This window comes from Lithobates pipiens, unplaced genomic scaffold, assembly GCF_037356315.1.
Source record: "Lithobates pipiens isolate NorthernLeopardFrog02 unplaced genomic scaffold, aLitPip1_a1.2 Scaffold_30, whole genome shotgun sequence".
In the NCBI taxonomy this organism is placed as follows: domain Eukaryota; kingdom Metazoa; phylum Chordata; class Amphibia; order Anura; family Ranidae; genus Lithobates; species Lithobates pipiens.
In genome coordinates, this window is record NW_027507791.1 from 10,415,005 (window position 1) to 10,430,890 (window position 15,886).

At 50.2% G+C, this 15,886-nt stretch overlaps 1 protein-coding gene across 1 annotated transcript in view; it reads right to left on the bottom strand.

The window, feature by feature from the left end:
• Positions 1 to 15,886, bottom strand: part of LOC143942403 (cholesterol 24-hydroxylase-like) — a 57,440-nt gene that overhangs the window by 6,563 nt on the left and 34,991 nt on the right. The window contains exon 11 of the mRNA XM_077463683.1: positions 3,454 to 3,538. Coding sequence (XP_077319809.1) covers positions 3,454 to 3,538 — 85 coding nt within the window. The remainder of the gene's footprint in view (positions 1 to 3,453; positions 3,539 to 15,886) is intronic.

Sequence of the window (15,886 nt, forward strand, 5' to 3'; positions counted from 1 at the left end):
GGCAACCCTACTCTAGTGATATATAGATCTATACAGGGCAGGCATGTCCAAAGTCCGGCCCGTGGGCCAACCGCAGCCTGCATTTCGGTTTCTGACGGCCCACCACCTGGTAATTTTGAAATGTATATCTTCTGTGGCCCCCAACAAATCCCAAAGTGCCATACATACAGGAGTATTTCCTGTTTACATGGTGGCCTATGTAAAAGGAAGTCCCGTCTCCTGCGCTGCCATTGGACAACTGTTCTGTCCATCATAGGAGGTGGGACTTTCTATTAGAGGCTGCCGAGAAAACAGGAGTTTTGCCTGTGTGTCTGTTGGCACTTATCTTGACCCCTCCCTGTCCTCTCCAAGGCTGCAGATGGGCATGAATCAGGCTGTACTGATGGCAATAGGGAGAGTCTGCATTCATGCAGGACAACTGGGGGTCCTGCATTCAGGACAACAGGGCTGCTGCATTTGCATTCAAGGCAATGGGGGGGGGGGGGGGTCACTGCATTCATGGAATTGGTGAGGCTGCATTGATGGGAACTGATTAGGATGCATTGATGGGCACTGACCCTTATTTTGCTTCACATATCTTCATTTAAAACAATTTTATGAGCTGATAAATACGGTATATCCAAATAACACGCCCAAGCGCAACTCTTCACCACACATAGCCACAAAGGCAGGAGAATTCTTGTTGGGCAGTGTATTAGTGCTCGGAAAACAAACCGAATTTTAATGGTTCAAAGAATGTCAGGCAAAATGGTCGGCCCTCATGCATGTTCACTTCTGGCCCTCTGAAAAAGTTTGGACACCCCTGATATAGAGGAATTGGGACCTCTTTCCTCCTGCTGGTGACCCCTCTAGTGATATAAAGATCGATATACAGTAGAGGAATCAGAACTTCCTTTCTTCTGCTGATGACCCCTCTAGTGATATACAAATCTGTATTAGAGGAATCAGGACCTCCTTCCTCCTGCTGGTGACCCCTCTAGTGATGCATCCTAGAATTCTATTTGCTTTTCCCACTGCCTGATCACACCGTTTGCTCATTTTGCAATCATCTAAATCTCTGAAATAAGTACCACCAAATCTTTTTCCTCTTTAGTGATAACTAACACTGCACCCCCAATATTGTACTCTGTCAAGGGATTTTTCCCTAGGTGCATTATTTTACATTTAGAAAGATCAAACTGCATTTTCCATTGCTTTGATCAATCTTCCAGCAATGCCAAATTAGGTTCCATATTGCAGACACCTCCAGCAACCCCATTGCACACCTGTGTGTCATCAGCAAAAAGACCTACCTAGACCACCAACCCTTTAGTTATATCACTTACATATAGATTAAATAAAACAGGATCTAGCACAGAATCTTGTGGTACACCACTAGTGACTGGTGAACTCCATTTACAGCCACATTCTGGTATCTTTCCTTTAGCCCACTGCATATCCACTGAACCACCCAAGGGTTAAGTCCTAGCTTCTACAACTTTTGTATCATCATGTGGAACTGTATGGCATGCTTTGCTGAAATGAAGATATGTCCACAGCACCACCTTGGTCCTGTGATCATATCTTGATTTCAGAAAAGTATGTGATACAGTTCCACTTAATGATCTATTAATTGTTGCATGGTCTATTGCAGGGGTCTCCAAACCCCGGCCCGCGGGCCACATCCGGCCCACTTGTGTTTTTTGTCCGGCCCGCAGCTGGCAGATCTGGCAGACAAAGCCACTCCCGCCACTTCTGCCCATGCTGCGACGCTGTGCATTAGGATTGGCTGCTGGGACTGCCAATGTGCTAGCAGCCAGTGACGTCATTGGCATGGCACCTCCCAGCTACCCGCGCCTGCTGTTTGCATTAAAGATCCTTCTGCGTGTCTGGCAGCGGGCGGGAGTCTGAAGATGCAGGAGAGCTGAAGTTGGCTCTAGTACTGAGTCAAGTGCTGAAGATGCACGTGTACAGTACACAGCTAATGGGGACACGGCTGATGAGGGACAAAGAGGTGTGCAAAGGCTCTGATGGGGACACACACACGTGCGGAAAGGCTATGATGAGATTCATTTATTTATAATGAACCAATTTTTTCGGCCCGCGAATATTTGTAAAATCTACAATGTGGCCCTCGGGCTAAAAAGTTTGGAGACCCCGAGTCTATTGCATCCATTGAAATGGTGGTCCTGTTCCCCTCAATATAGAAAACCTCAAGAGAAATGCTCTCACATCAACCTCAGGACAATGGGAGCTGGAACCATACTGGTTGCTATGAGCAATGCCCTAAGGCAGTGTCAACCTGTGATTCCAACTTCTATCAATGACACCATTTGCTGCACTGGTTCCTCATGGATGACATAAACTGGGGTGTGCTTGAGGGTCTGTTGGGGGATCTATTTTTGCTAGTTGGGACCTATTTTTGTGAGAGGGTCCATTGTTGCTGGGGAGGTCTGTTGGTGGAAAAAGATTGATTCTCAGGGATCTTATGCTGCTGGGGGGGGGGCGTTCATTTCTGCTTGGATATATCTACTGTTGGAGGGAGAGGTCTATTATTGTTGGCTGCTTGAGGTTGTATTGATGCTGGCTGCTAGGAGATCTGTTGTTGCTGGGGTAGATTTGTTGTGTGTATGGGGGATTTATTGTTGGGGGTCTATTGTTGCTGAAGGGATCTATTATTGCTGGAGGGGGTAGTAATGTTGCTGGGGTGATGTCTATTGTTGCTGGGGGATCTATAATTGTATGAGGGGATTCAATTTTGCGGGGGGCTTTATTGTTACTAGGGTGGAGTCTGTTGTTGCTGAAAGAGGTCTATGGGTCTATTGTTGCTGGCTACAGGGGGTCTATTTTACTGCTTTGCTTGTTTCTATACAAATTATTTAGCACCACAATATACTTGGTATCATTTTGTGTATTCTTCCAAAGGGAAGCTACTGGGTGGTGGGTAGGGATTGGAACCAAGGGAAGATCCTCTGAGGTGGGTAGGGGGTGGAACCAAAAGGAAGATCCTCAAAGGTGGGTAGGGGGTGGAACCGAAGGAAGATCCTGGAAGATGGGTACGGGTGGAACCAAGGTAAGATCCTTGGAGGTGGGTAGGGAGTGGAACCAAGGGAATATCCTTGGCGGTGGGTAGGGGATGGAGACAAGGGGTGAGTCAGAAGGGGGGCGTTCCTGTACCTATTCTCTGAGACAAAAAGCCCTGGTTGGAGATTTTATTTTATATATATATATATATATATATATATATATATATATATATATATATATATATATATATATATATACATACACACACACACACACACATACACACATACATACATATATATACACATGCACACACACACACACACACACACACACACACACACACACACACACACACACAAATCCATTAAATGCTTCTCTGTATCTTGACATCAGACTGCTGGTATCATCTTAAAATCTCCACATTGTTGTACTATGTTATCTTACCTGCGATAGGTATTGAAGTTTACCAAGGTCCTCGTACTCAATGTCTTTCTTAGAACCGATGACTTCATCCACCTCCGCCTGGGCCCTGTGGATCAGTAAAAAGAGATTCACTGGTTGTACTTAATATTAAAATCTCTAAGGCCCTGGTGCCCAATCTGTGGTCCTTTAGTGCTTGCCATACAGCCCCTGGACCGTTGCTTTTTTAATCATCTCTAGCAGTCTCGGGTAACACGTTCAAGTTGTCTACAGACAAGTATTTCTCCAACTACACCTGTAGTATGTCCGCAATTTCTTACTATCTCCTCTAATAAGTATGCGGTCTCCGACAGTCTTACATAACATTACATTTCCTGGAGGACAGAAGTCGAGAATGAGGCCCTCCATACCTCGCAAATTGACAACCACTGCTCTAAAATGTAATATTAGGGGGGCGTGACCGGAAGTCGACCCGGATGGCAGCCTAAGTCTCCTGCTCTCCCACCAGCCTCAGCTACACCGCACCAACGGGGAGAATCCAGCCCCATCCGATGGGGAAATCTAGGGCTACACGGTCCTCCAGCTCCAGGGGACCTCCCGCAGCGTCGTTGGGCACTGCCACGGACCTCCGATCCTTCTTCTCCACGACGGAGCTCCCGACCGACGGACCTCCCAAAATGGCGCCGGCGGCCGCAGCCGCGCCGGCGCGGGCTCCTTCTCCGGCCCGCAGGGCCCATCCGCACATCCAGCACGGACCGAGGGAATCGAGGACCACCGCGGATGACATCCCCGGGCCCGGAGGCCTCCGGTGCGGTGAGTCGAACCCCGGTCCCGCCCGCCTCCGAGGCCGCCCAGCTAGGCCTGCGGCCTACCACGCCGCCGCCAGGGCACAAGACCAGGCCCTCCCTGGGACCCTCTCTATCCCCATGCTGCACGGCACCGCAGTCCCCCCACCGCACGCCCGCGGCTTTAGACGCCGGCGAGGAGTTCCTGTGCGGGACTGGACAGATCAGGGAGGGGGGTGGACTAGGCCTGGGGCCCTCTGGCAGTAGGTTCCCCCCCACCTCCGGACACTCAGTGCTCATTGGCTTTGCCCAGGCTGCTCCGGACGCCCCCGGACTCCAGTGCTGGGTCCGAGGGGTCCCCCCTCTCTTTTGCAGCTGAGGACTTTCCTGCCCTCCCCCCCCCTGAGGAGCCCCTGTTCTGGGCGTACCGGGGGCCCGGGGGAATGGACGGACCCCTGCTGAACCCTGACTCGGGGTCGCCCCCACCTAAGTCTCAGAGGCTGGGCACCCCGGGGCACCCCTCCCCCCCACGCGGTTGCGGGGAACGACCAGGGATGAGGGCATATCCTGGGGGACCCGCAGCCCTTCCACCCCAGGATACCAGGGGACGACACCAGCCACCTCCCTTGGCCCGTGCTTCAGAGGGGCCGGGGGTCTGGGATTCTCTCCCTGAGCATGCCCCCCCCTCACGTACTGCGGGCCCCGTGGACCCTAGGCCACTGTCGCCACGTCATCACACAGACCGGGACGACCCGGGAGACATGACCACAACACCACTGTACCCTCAGTGGCAATTATACTTACAAGCGATCCCTACCAAAGAGGATTTTAAACAATTGATTGAAGATGTCAAATCCACGTGTCGGGCGGAAATACAAACACTCCATTCGGGCCTTAAGCACCTTGCGGACAGGGTGGAGATGGCTGAAGAGGAGATACAAGAAACCAAAATTGCGGTCCACAAAACCCAAACGCAAGGGGCTGAACACCATCTGCTCCTGAGAGATATGCAGCGCCATGTGGAGGACTTAGACAACAGGGGGCGCCGGCACAACATCAGAGTGCGCGGGGTTCCGGAGTCGGAGGGCCCAGAGGACGCTCAGATTATCTTGCAGGAACTATTCAACACTCTCCTCGGAGAACCCCCCACTAAATTTATTGAGATGGATAGAGCTCATAGGGCCCTACGCCCCAAAAATGCTACTTCTGGCCCCAGGGACTTTATTTGCAGAGTCAACTCGTTCCACCTCAAGGAGGATATCCTGCGACAAGCCCGTTTAGCCCGTGAGGTGTCTTTCCGGAACCACCCAGTGCAACTCTTTCCGGACCTCTCCTGGATTACGCTGCAAAAACGTAGACTTCTCCAACCCTTGCTCCGTACCCTGCAAGACGCCCAGATCCAGTACCGCTGGGGTTTCCCATTTAGCCTCACTGCCAAACATCAGGGTAAATCGGCCTCTCTGAGGTACCCTGAAGATCTGCCGACTTTTTGTGAGGATCTGGGCATCCGCCCACCCCGGCTTCCCGATTGGGACCTCATCGCTACTCAACCCACCCCTCCGACGCTGTGGCATAAAGTTCCCCCACGCCAACGACCCAGAAACCGGGAAACGCAAAACAAACCTAAGAGACAAGGCCCTGGCTGAGGATCCCGGCCCTTCATCCCCCTTTTTTTCTTTTCCAAGTGACTCTTAACTTTTCTCATCACTGCCTGGTTGGCCCTCCGCGACCTGTTGCTGGTGGAGATGAAGATTTGCAGCGTCCCTGACCGCTTAGCGGCACAGTGCTCAGACGTTGTTTTGCCCTGGTTCTAGTTGCACTCATTACCCTTTCCCCCTTTGGTGCCTTTTCAACAATCTACCGCACTTAGGCTGCTGGTTGGGAGATTCGGGAGAGTGGGTTCCCCCTTGCTCTCACGACCCTCCCTCTAACCCTTTTTTTTTGGGTTGTTTTTCCTTTTTCGTTACTTTATTCATCTTATTTATACTTTAGTGATTTTGCTCCTGTTCAAGTTTTTACACATATTACGCTCCTCTATTCCTCCTTAGGACCTGAATGAGGAGACCTGGACTCCTATGCGGCCGCCAGGCCCAGGCCACGTGCGCTGGGTCTGGTGGCCCCCTGGGAATCCGTGTAGTCCCGGATGACTTTTTTACCCGGGGCCGTATATTGCCCTATGTTTGGTCCGGTTATGGGCCCATGTTTTCATTGCAATGCCTTTTTTGTTGTACTAATGTTTTTCTCCCTTCTCTCACTTTCTACCTCCCCCTCTCTTCTCTCCTCTGTCCTCCTTCCGCTGCCTGCAGGGATCGGACACGTAGTGGCGGGGCCCTACGACCGGACAGCGTCTGCTCCTGGCTCCTGGCGGTCCATCTTGGACGTGGTGGTCGGGTAAGATTTATTAAACACAGACCGCTCCCCTACCCCCCCCCCCCCACCCCCCCCGGACTTGACTGATGGCTAAGATTCTATCTATGAATGTTCACGGCTTAAATTCAAACAGGAAACGGCATCTGGCACTAAGGGAGTTTAAACAGTCGGGAGCGGATATTATCCTGGTTCAGGAAACGCACTTTGACAGGGGGGGATCTTTTGCCTTCGCCTCCAGGAGCTTTCCGCTTGTGTATCTATCCTCGGGGTCCCACAAGAGAGCGGGGGTGGCTGTCCTGATCCGACAAGGAGCACCCTTTACCTATGTTGATCACTACAGCGATCCCCGGGGGGGCTTCCTGATACTTAAGGGTACGTGGCAGTCACGGCCGATCACCCTGTGTACGCTATACGCCCCTAATGTCCATCAGCATAGCTTCCTCTCCAGGGTTTTTGCACGGCTATTTAAGGAAGACCACGGTTATTTGGTGGTGGGAGGAGACTTTAATCTGGCTCACTCGGCCACGGCTGATCGTCAGACAGCGCCCACCCGCGTGCCCTCGCCTAGAGCCCTCCGGGATTCGAGGCTTTTTCGGCAACTCACTCGCCGCTATGCACTGTTTGACGCTTGGCGAGCTCTCCGGCCCGGGGATCGGCAGTACACATACTACTCAGCCCCTCACCACATGCACTCTCGGATTGACTATTTTTTCACTAATAATGCTACATTGAGAGCGACGCGTGCCGCATCTATCCTGCCGATCTCCTGGTCGGACCATGCCCCGATCTTACTCACCCTAGATTTAGGCCCCCCGATAACTCGGCCATATAATTGGAAGCTGAACACTTTCCTTCTTCAGCACCTTCCCTCCCAATCGGAATTAGCCTTGACCCTGCGTCACTATTTTGCTGAGAATTTGACCCCAGACGTCCCCCTCTCCACTGTGTGGGAAGCCCACAAGGCGGTGATGCGGGGTAGATGCATTGCGCTTTCCTCGGCCTTGAAGCGAGACGTCGCGGCCACCAAGCTTAACACCGAGAAGGAACTTAGACAGTTAGAGCAGAAACTGCAGGCCTCACCGACGGTACCACTCCTTAGGAAAATTGTTAATTTGCGAATGGCGCTGGCGGACCTGGCGCTTCGCCGTGTTGAGAAAGCCCTTCTGAGGATCAAACAGACATACTATGACAGGGGCAATAAAGCACACTCCCTTCTAGCGCGGAAGCTCAAAGACAAAACCCTTCTCTCTGCCCCACACCAGATAAAAACTAGATCTAATGCGGTTGTCTCCCACCCCAAAGACATAGTTGATACGTTTGCGGGCTTTTACGCGGAGCTCTATAATAGTCCTGACATCCCTAGCAACCCTGTGTCGCTGGAGGTCTCACAGCGTATACAGCAGTACTTGTCCGACAGCGCCATTCCCAAAATTAGAGATTCGGACCTGCTCATTTTGAACATGCCCGTCACGGAAGACGAAGTGGGAGAGACCATTAAATCCCTCCCCGCACATAAGTCCCCAGGCCCAGACGGGCTGCCCTACGAATATTACAAAGCATTTTCCCCCCTCTTAACTCCGCATATGAGCAGACTCTTTAATGCTTTTCTACAGAAAACACCCGTCCCCTCAGATATGCAACGTTCCTTCCTTACCTTAATCCCCAAGCCAGATAAGGACCCCATCCACTGTGCGAATTATAGACCCATTGCGCTGCTGAACGCGGACCTAAAAATTTTTACTAAATTGCTATCTCTGCGCCTTAACAAGGTCCTACCCTCTTTGATCCATAAGGACCAGGTGGGCTTTGTCCCCCTCCGACAAGCGGGGAATAACACCCGGAAGGTGATAGACCTGGTCGAGGTGGCGAACAGGGAGGGAGTGCCGTCCCTGCTCCTGAGCTTGGATGCAGAAAAAGCATTTGATAGACTGGGTTGGCCCTTCCTCTTCGCCACCCTGACCCACATAGGGATGGAGGGACCTTTTCTGCGAGCCATACAACATCTTTACTCCGACCCGTCTTCTCAAGTGAAGACTCCCTTTGCCACCTCTTCCCCCTTTTCCATCTCCAACGGCACGCGTCAGGGATGCCCGCTGTCACCCCTACTATTTGCCCTCTGTATTGAACCCCTGGCGGCGTCTATCAGGCGGAACCAGGCTATAAGAGGGGTTCCGGTGCGAGGCCAGGAGTTTAAGATCTCGCTATTTGCGGACGACGTAATTCTCACTCTTACCCAACCCAGGATATCCCTGCCCAACCTGCATATGGAGTTGGATCGTTGCAGTGCGCTATCGGGTTACAAACTTAATGCGTCGAAATCCGAAGCCCTTCCGATTAACATTCCACCGTTGGAGGTGGAACACCTACGATCCAACTTTCCCTACCATTGGAGGTCCACCTCCCTTCGATACCTGGGGGTAAACATCACCCCAACCTATACCTCCCTTTATCAGGCAAACTACCCATCCCTCTATGGAGATATTAGGCGTCTCTTGCTACAGTGGCGGAAACACCAAATATCTCTGCTTGGTAGAATAGCCTCTGTGAAGATGGCTATCCTCCCGAAACTCCTCTATCTTTTTCAGACCCTCCCCATTCCAGTCCCCTCCTCTCACCTGAAAAAATTGCAAAGGGACCTACTTCGATTTGTATGGAATCATAAAAGGCACAGGATACCTCGTTCGGTCATGACCGCCTCCAAATCGGATGGGGGGTTAGCGTTCCCGGACCTAGTCAGATATTATCAGGCTGCCCAACTCCGCGCGGTCGCTTCTTGGACTACCCAGAGGCCTCACAATCGCTGGTCGGAAATTGAATCCCGGTGGTTGGCCCCTACACACCCTAATAGTATGCTCTGGAGTGCGGCGGCAGTGATTCCTCAGTCCCAATTGTTGGGCCCTATGTCCCACCTGCAGAACCTATGGCGTAGGTCTTCCAAGGCATTTGCCCTGACCTCAGCTAAATCGCTCCTGACCTCTTTTATATCCAACCCTCGAGTGCCAGATAGCCTATCTCGCCAGATGCAACACTCCTGGTCCTCCCGGAACCTTTTCCAGCTGAGATCTCTGGTGGATCCCAGATCTAGGAGACTACTGACTTACACTGAACTCCAATCCCGGTTTGACCTCCCCCGGCAGAGCTTCTATAGTTACTTACAAATCCGTCACTTTGCCCAGACCATCTCCTCAGACCTCCGTTTCTCCCCGCCTACCATGTTTGAAATAGTAGTCTCATCAGGTACGGCACAGAAGGGGATGATATCGGATATTTATAAAATAATTAACGCCTTTCCTATGGGTCTTAACGGCAAACATGCATATATGCTTAAATGGGAGGAGGCTCTGGGTGAAGTGTTCACGGAGGAGCAATGGCGGGTGATTTGGTCACAGGCATCCAAGAGCTCCATGTGTACGCTCTACCGGGAGAATGCATACAAAATATTGTTCTTCTGGTACATGACCCCAGATGTCCTGCACGCTATTTACCCTTCTACAACAGACCGGTGCTGGCGCTGTGTGGGGCATAAGGGCACCCTCTTGCATATATACTGGCAATGCCCTCGTATAGTCCCTTTCTGGACGGAAGTCCGTACGCTCTTGGCCAGTATCCTGGACCAACCCCTGGACTTACACCCAAAGCACTTTCTACTGGGAGTCCCTTTCCCCAAATTGTCCAAATCCCTACAGAAATTATCCCGCCATATCTTGACTGCAGCGAGGTGTCTGGTTGCTCTCCACTGGAAAAAAACACACCCCCCTACCCCGGACGCATTATACGCCCGCATTAGAGATGTGGAGCTTATGGAGAGGATGACCGCCAGGATACAGGACCGGCCGGAAGCGCATGACGTAGTCTGGAACCCCTGGAATCTTAAGGACGATCGACCCTGACAGGCAAGCGGAAGTTTTCGGATGACTACCCACCCCTACCCCCTCCCTTTCCTCTCTACCTTTCTTTCTATCCTTAGGTATCCCTTTCCTCTCTCTTTTTTTCTATCTTTTCTCTTTTTCCCTTCTTCCTTTCTCTTATGCCTATCATTCTTCCAGACCCCCCCCCCCCTGAGGGGGGGTGTTTGTTTGGGGTAAAGTGTATTATAAGTATCTTACATTATTCGTTGCCACACGTATCCTCGGATTGCAACTCTGGATCGGTGGTTAAGTCTTTAGGATAGGTCTATTACTGGTTGGACTGTATCCCTGTTTTACATGTGTTGCAGAACATGCTGTCTGTGAATAGCTCTACCTGGCCTGGCTTGTACCTGCTCCAGGTGGCTGTACTACGTAGGCCAATATGCTTTTATGGTATGTTCTCCCCTGTAATTTTTCTGATCCCTTTCTTTCGCTCCCCCAATGCTGAACTGAAGTGTTTGACGTGTAATGTTTCACTTTAAACTAATAAAAAGTTATTTGACAAAAAAAAAAAAATGTAATATTAGATCTAGTACCTACTCACCCATATAACTTGCATTATATTCAGAGCTGCTGATAGAAATCACAGGGTCCCCCTCCTCCGAAAATATCAAATTATAAAAAATTCAAAACGCCAGCAATGCTATGCTTCGCAGTCTGAGCAGAAATGATACCCCCCCATTGAACAAAACTTGTTTAAGTGGATAGCAGCACAGAGGCAATATCTGCACCCCCACAGTGAGCGATTGATACCGATCACTGTGTTCATTCAGGTTGGCAAGCCCCCCCCCCCCCTTCACTATCCTGAAAAACCCATCTGTGCGCCCTCAGCAGCTGCCGGTGGGAGAGGAGGGAAAAAAAATAGGGTTTTTAAAACAACTTACCTATAAAATCCTTTTCTTTGCTTTACATCAGGGGACACAGAGCCGTAGTACTTACTATGTGGGTTATATCGGCATATTAGGTGCTGGACACTGGCAAGGGATGTGGTGTTCTGCCCAAGACAGAACGTGATTCACTTCTCTCTGGGCTGCAGGACTCCTCGTGCCCCCCTGGTGATTGATGTAAGCCAAAGCCCTGGCGTTGTCGGACTGAATCCTGACAGGGCAGCCCTTCAGTCTGACCATCCAGGCTCTTAAAGCCAGACGGATTGCCTGAATTTACAAAATATTGATAGGCAAGGTCCTTTCCAACCTGGACCACTTTCCCTGGACACAATCCTCTTCCAGGACCGCTCCCCAGCCTGAAAGACTGGCATCTGTGGTTACTACCTTCCAGGTGGAAGGTAGAAATATTCTTCTCTTTTGAAGGTTGCTGGATATCAGCCACCAATTCAGGCTCTGACGGACTTCGGGAGCAAGCTGAATTGGAAAATCCAAGGCCTGAACCCTCTTGTTCCAGGCTGACAGAATTGCGCTTTGTAGCAATCTTGAATGAAACTGTGCGTAAGGGACGGCCTCGAAGAAGGCCACAATCTTCCCCAACAATCATGCACAACCTAATGGAAGGCTTTTTCTTTGCCTCGATGAGATGAATTAGTTCTACAATGGAACTGATTCTCTTTGGAGGTAGAAATATCTTTCCCTGCCTGGTATCTATGATTAGTCCCAGGTACTGTACTCTCCTTGATGGCCACAAGGTGGATTTTTCTAGGTTGAGAACCCAGCCTAGAGATTTCAGGTAGTTTACCATTGTCACCGGACCCTGGTCTAACCCAGAAACCTTATGATATACTAAGACTAGATCATCCAAATAGGCTAGGACCACTATGCCCTGAGCCCTTAATCTGGCTAAAGCAGGAGCCAGAATCTTTGAGAATACTCAAGGGGCTCTGGCTAGACCAAATGGCAGGGCCACAAACTGAAAGTGACGGTTTTCTACTTCGAAGCGTAGAAACCTCTGGTGAGCAGGAAATATTGGCACATGAAGATAGGCATCCTTGACATCGCTTGAAGCCAAAAATTCTCCTCCTTGGAGGATGGCTACTACCGACCGAATTGACTCCATGCGGAAGGATCGGATGCTCAAGTGCTGATTTAGATCTCCGAGATATAAAATAGGTCTTACTTCCCAGTTTGGTTTCAGGACCGTGAAGAGGTTTGAATTACATACCTGTGCCCTTTTCCTCTAAGGGAACCTCTGATATGACTGCCTTGGCTAGCAGATGGTCCAGTACTAGAAGGAGAGCCTTCTTTTCTGGGTCCCTGACCTCATAAACTGGGGAGATGGCAAAACTCTTAACTCTAGTTTGTAACCTAGAGAAACCGCAGAAGCCACCCACTTGTCCTGACATTGCTCCTGCCAGATCTTTGAAAATTGCAGGAGCATTGCCCCCACCCCAGCGAGCGGGGGCGCCCCTTCATAAGGAGGCTTTAGTACTCTGCTTGGTGGGCTTCTTTCCCCAAGATCTTTTCTGACCTTGGTGCTGTCCCTGGGGTTTCCACTTTGAACCTGACAGTCGAAGGAGCTGATGTCCCCGATACAGGAGAAGAGGCCTGCTTAATTGAGAAATGTCTAAAATTTCTTCTTTACTGGCAACAGAGAGCTTTTGCCATTGGAAATCTTTTGTAAGTATAGCCGTTCACCATGAAAAAGGTCACCATGAAAAGGCAAACTGGCTTGGAGCTTCTTACACGGTGCTTCTGCTGACCAACTCTTAAGCCAAAAGAACTCTGTGAGAATGCACTAGTCCCAACATCAGACGTGAAATCTAAATGGACGCATCTCTCATAGCATCTGCTGTGAAACCCAATGCATCTGCTAAATCAGCGTACTGCTGAACCTGTTCAACAGGTAAAAAATTAAGCATCTCCTCAAATTGTTCCTTAATGGCCTGGGATACACCCATTGCGGCCAGAACCGGCTGCACTGCTGAACCTGCTAAAGCCATCTGGTTCTTAGAAAGGTGCTTCAGCTTCTTATCCGCTGAGTCCTTCAACATGAGTGCATTATCAACCGGACATGTGAGGTTCTTATTTACAGAGATAATTTCAGCATCAACCACTGGAATCCCCCATTTCTTATAGAAATCCTCTTCCATGGGATAGAGTTTGGCAAATCTCTTAGGAGGATAAAACGGTTTATCTGGATGCTCCCACTCTGCGTACATAAGCTTTCTTAGCCACGCATGGACAGGAAAGGCATCCCCAGCCGGAGGATGTTTTAATGATCCCAACTTAGAAATGGGATCATCAGAAGCCTGCGCTGCAGGTAGCAAAAAAGTTGAATGAACCAACTTAGTGAGAGTGTGCACAAGCAAGCTCTCTGCGGTGATACTCCTTCCATGTTAGGATCCTCAGAAGAGGATGAGCCAGTATCTTCCATATCTCTAGGAAGATCTGCCTGGTCCCCGGCATCCTGAACCTCCAGAGGAGGATCTTGAGCACTTGATGGGGGGGATCTACTGCGTTTAACCCCGCTCTGAAGAGATAAAATCGCATCAAGCTTTTTCTCGAAGCCAGCGATGGTAGAGGACAGCACTTCACGTGTAACATACTCAGGGGCTAAAGCGTCTTGAGCGAATGCAATAACAGCTTCCCCCGACGGCTCAATCTGACCGGCCGCAACACTCTCAGAGGAGGAAGACATTCTTTTGGATAGGGTTTTAGTTTGTTGTGACCCCTTAGAACCCTTAGAGCAGTTCCTGGCCCCCTTGCCACTCATAGCTTACAGTACAAAGCAGAGGCACTACCAGCAAAAGAATGTTACACTTGCTAGGCTATAGTACAGTACAAAGCTGCTATTAGTCCTAGCTATACAGTACAATATTTTCAACAAAAGGGAGATGCCTGTGTCACCAAACCTGACCAGCAACCACTCTGCTCTGCTCTGCTCTGTCCCTCCACCGCCCGGCTGCAGCTTTTCTTGTATAGCTTAAATTACTTCCTCTATGTGTGGCCAGTGTCTGATGCTGTTTAGCCACGCCCCCCACACGAAAACATCCCCCCCTCCTATTTCAACAGGGAAGTGTGTGAGCGCTGGCATCATGGCGGGCGGGGGTAAAGCCTCCACCTGACGAGTGGCTGCGACTTGCCCAAAAATAATTTTTTTTTTTTTAAGAAAAAAGGAGACAGCTGGCTGGCGTTCAAGGGATCAAAAATCGCCAATCTGGGGGCCCAGGAAGTGATCAGAATCCTCTTCATACCCGAGGGCCTGAACGGAGAGGAGAGTGGAGCTTCTGCTGTCTCCAGCGTCAGAATGGCGAGTGCTCAATACAGCCTCCAGTGGTGACGCATAGACATGACAACACAATACATGGAAGGAGAGATTCCTGAGAAAATCTCCCTTACCTTTCCTTGCAGCAGGGTTTATCAGAGATAAAAACCCAATCTTCGCCCTTCACAGTAGGCACCGAGACCTTGAAAGAAAACCTTAAGGAACAGGGGTACACTCAGGTAATCCCACAATCCTGGACCTGCAAGAAGACCCTGCCAGTAAACTTTTATTGGCCTTACTACCAAAAAGTACTGGATCCCAGGGCCCAGCTTTAAAAGCATTTGCAAGCAAAAGCTCATGTCTTTGGATGACGAGGCCCGGGTACCATTCATTTAGTCCATTACGGAGACATCAGAACAGATCCGGTCAGGATGGCTGGCTCTCATGAAGGATTACTGCCCATTTAGCTCAATACACACATCCTTACTCGTGCCCAACACCTTAGACACTGGCAAAAAAACGGAATCCCCCCAGTAGTGGGAGGGGTTATATGGGGGAAGTTCACGCCTTAAGGGGAGTGCCAGTGTCCAGCACCTGATACATTGATATAACCCACGTAGTAAAGTAAGTACTACGGCTCTGTGTCCCCTGATGTAAGAAAAGAAAATGGCAGTACTGTGGGGGAAAGGGGCACACAGGGGTCCCAGACAGCAGGGGGAAGGGTGTGCAGATACTAGAACCGATCCACCTGAGGTGCAGCGAGAGGAAGAAAAGAAGAAGTAGAAGCTGGCAGCACTGCACAAGAGTCACAAGTGTCAGCATTGCAATAAGGCTGTACAGCTGGTCTTCCTGCTCAGCAGGTGCCTGGGCCCCCCTTTTCAATTGATAAGGACTGGTCCCAATACAGGAGGGCTGGCTGTACTGCCTTATCAGTGGCCCGATACTAAACTGTATCTAAAGTCATAAAAAAAATATTTTTGGATAGAGAGTGCAATTTCAATGATACTTGGTCCAGATGCAAATTTATTTCAATATAAGAATAAAGTGTTACTAAACCCACAACAGTAAAATCAGTCTGTATATCCAGTAGAGCATGCTTGTTATATTCATTGTGGAACCTATGGGGTTGATCCTGTCTTCTCCGACGACCCCTCCCCTCTACTGTCCCCAATTCATCTCCTGACAGTACAGACCTTGGGGGCACTCTGCATATGCTCAGTTTGGTGTGTATTGTTAGAG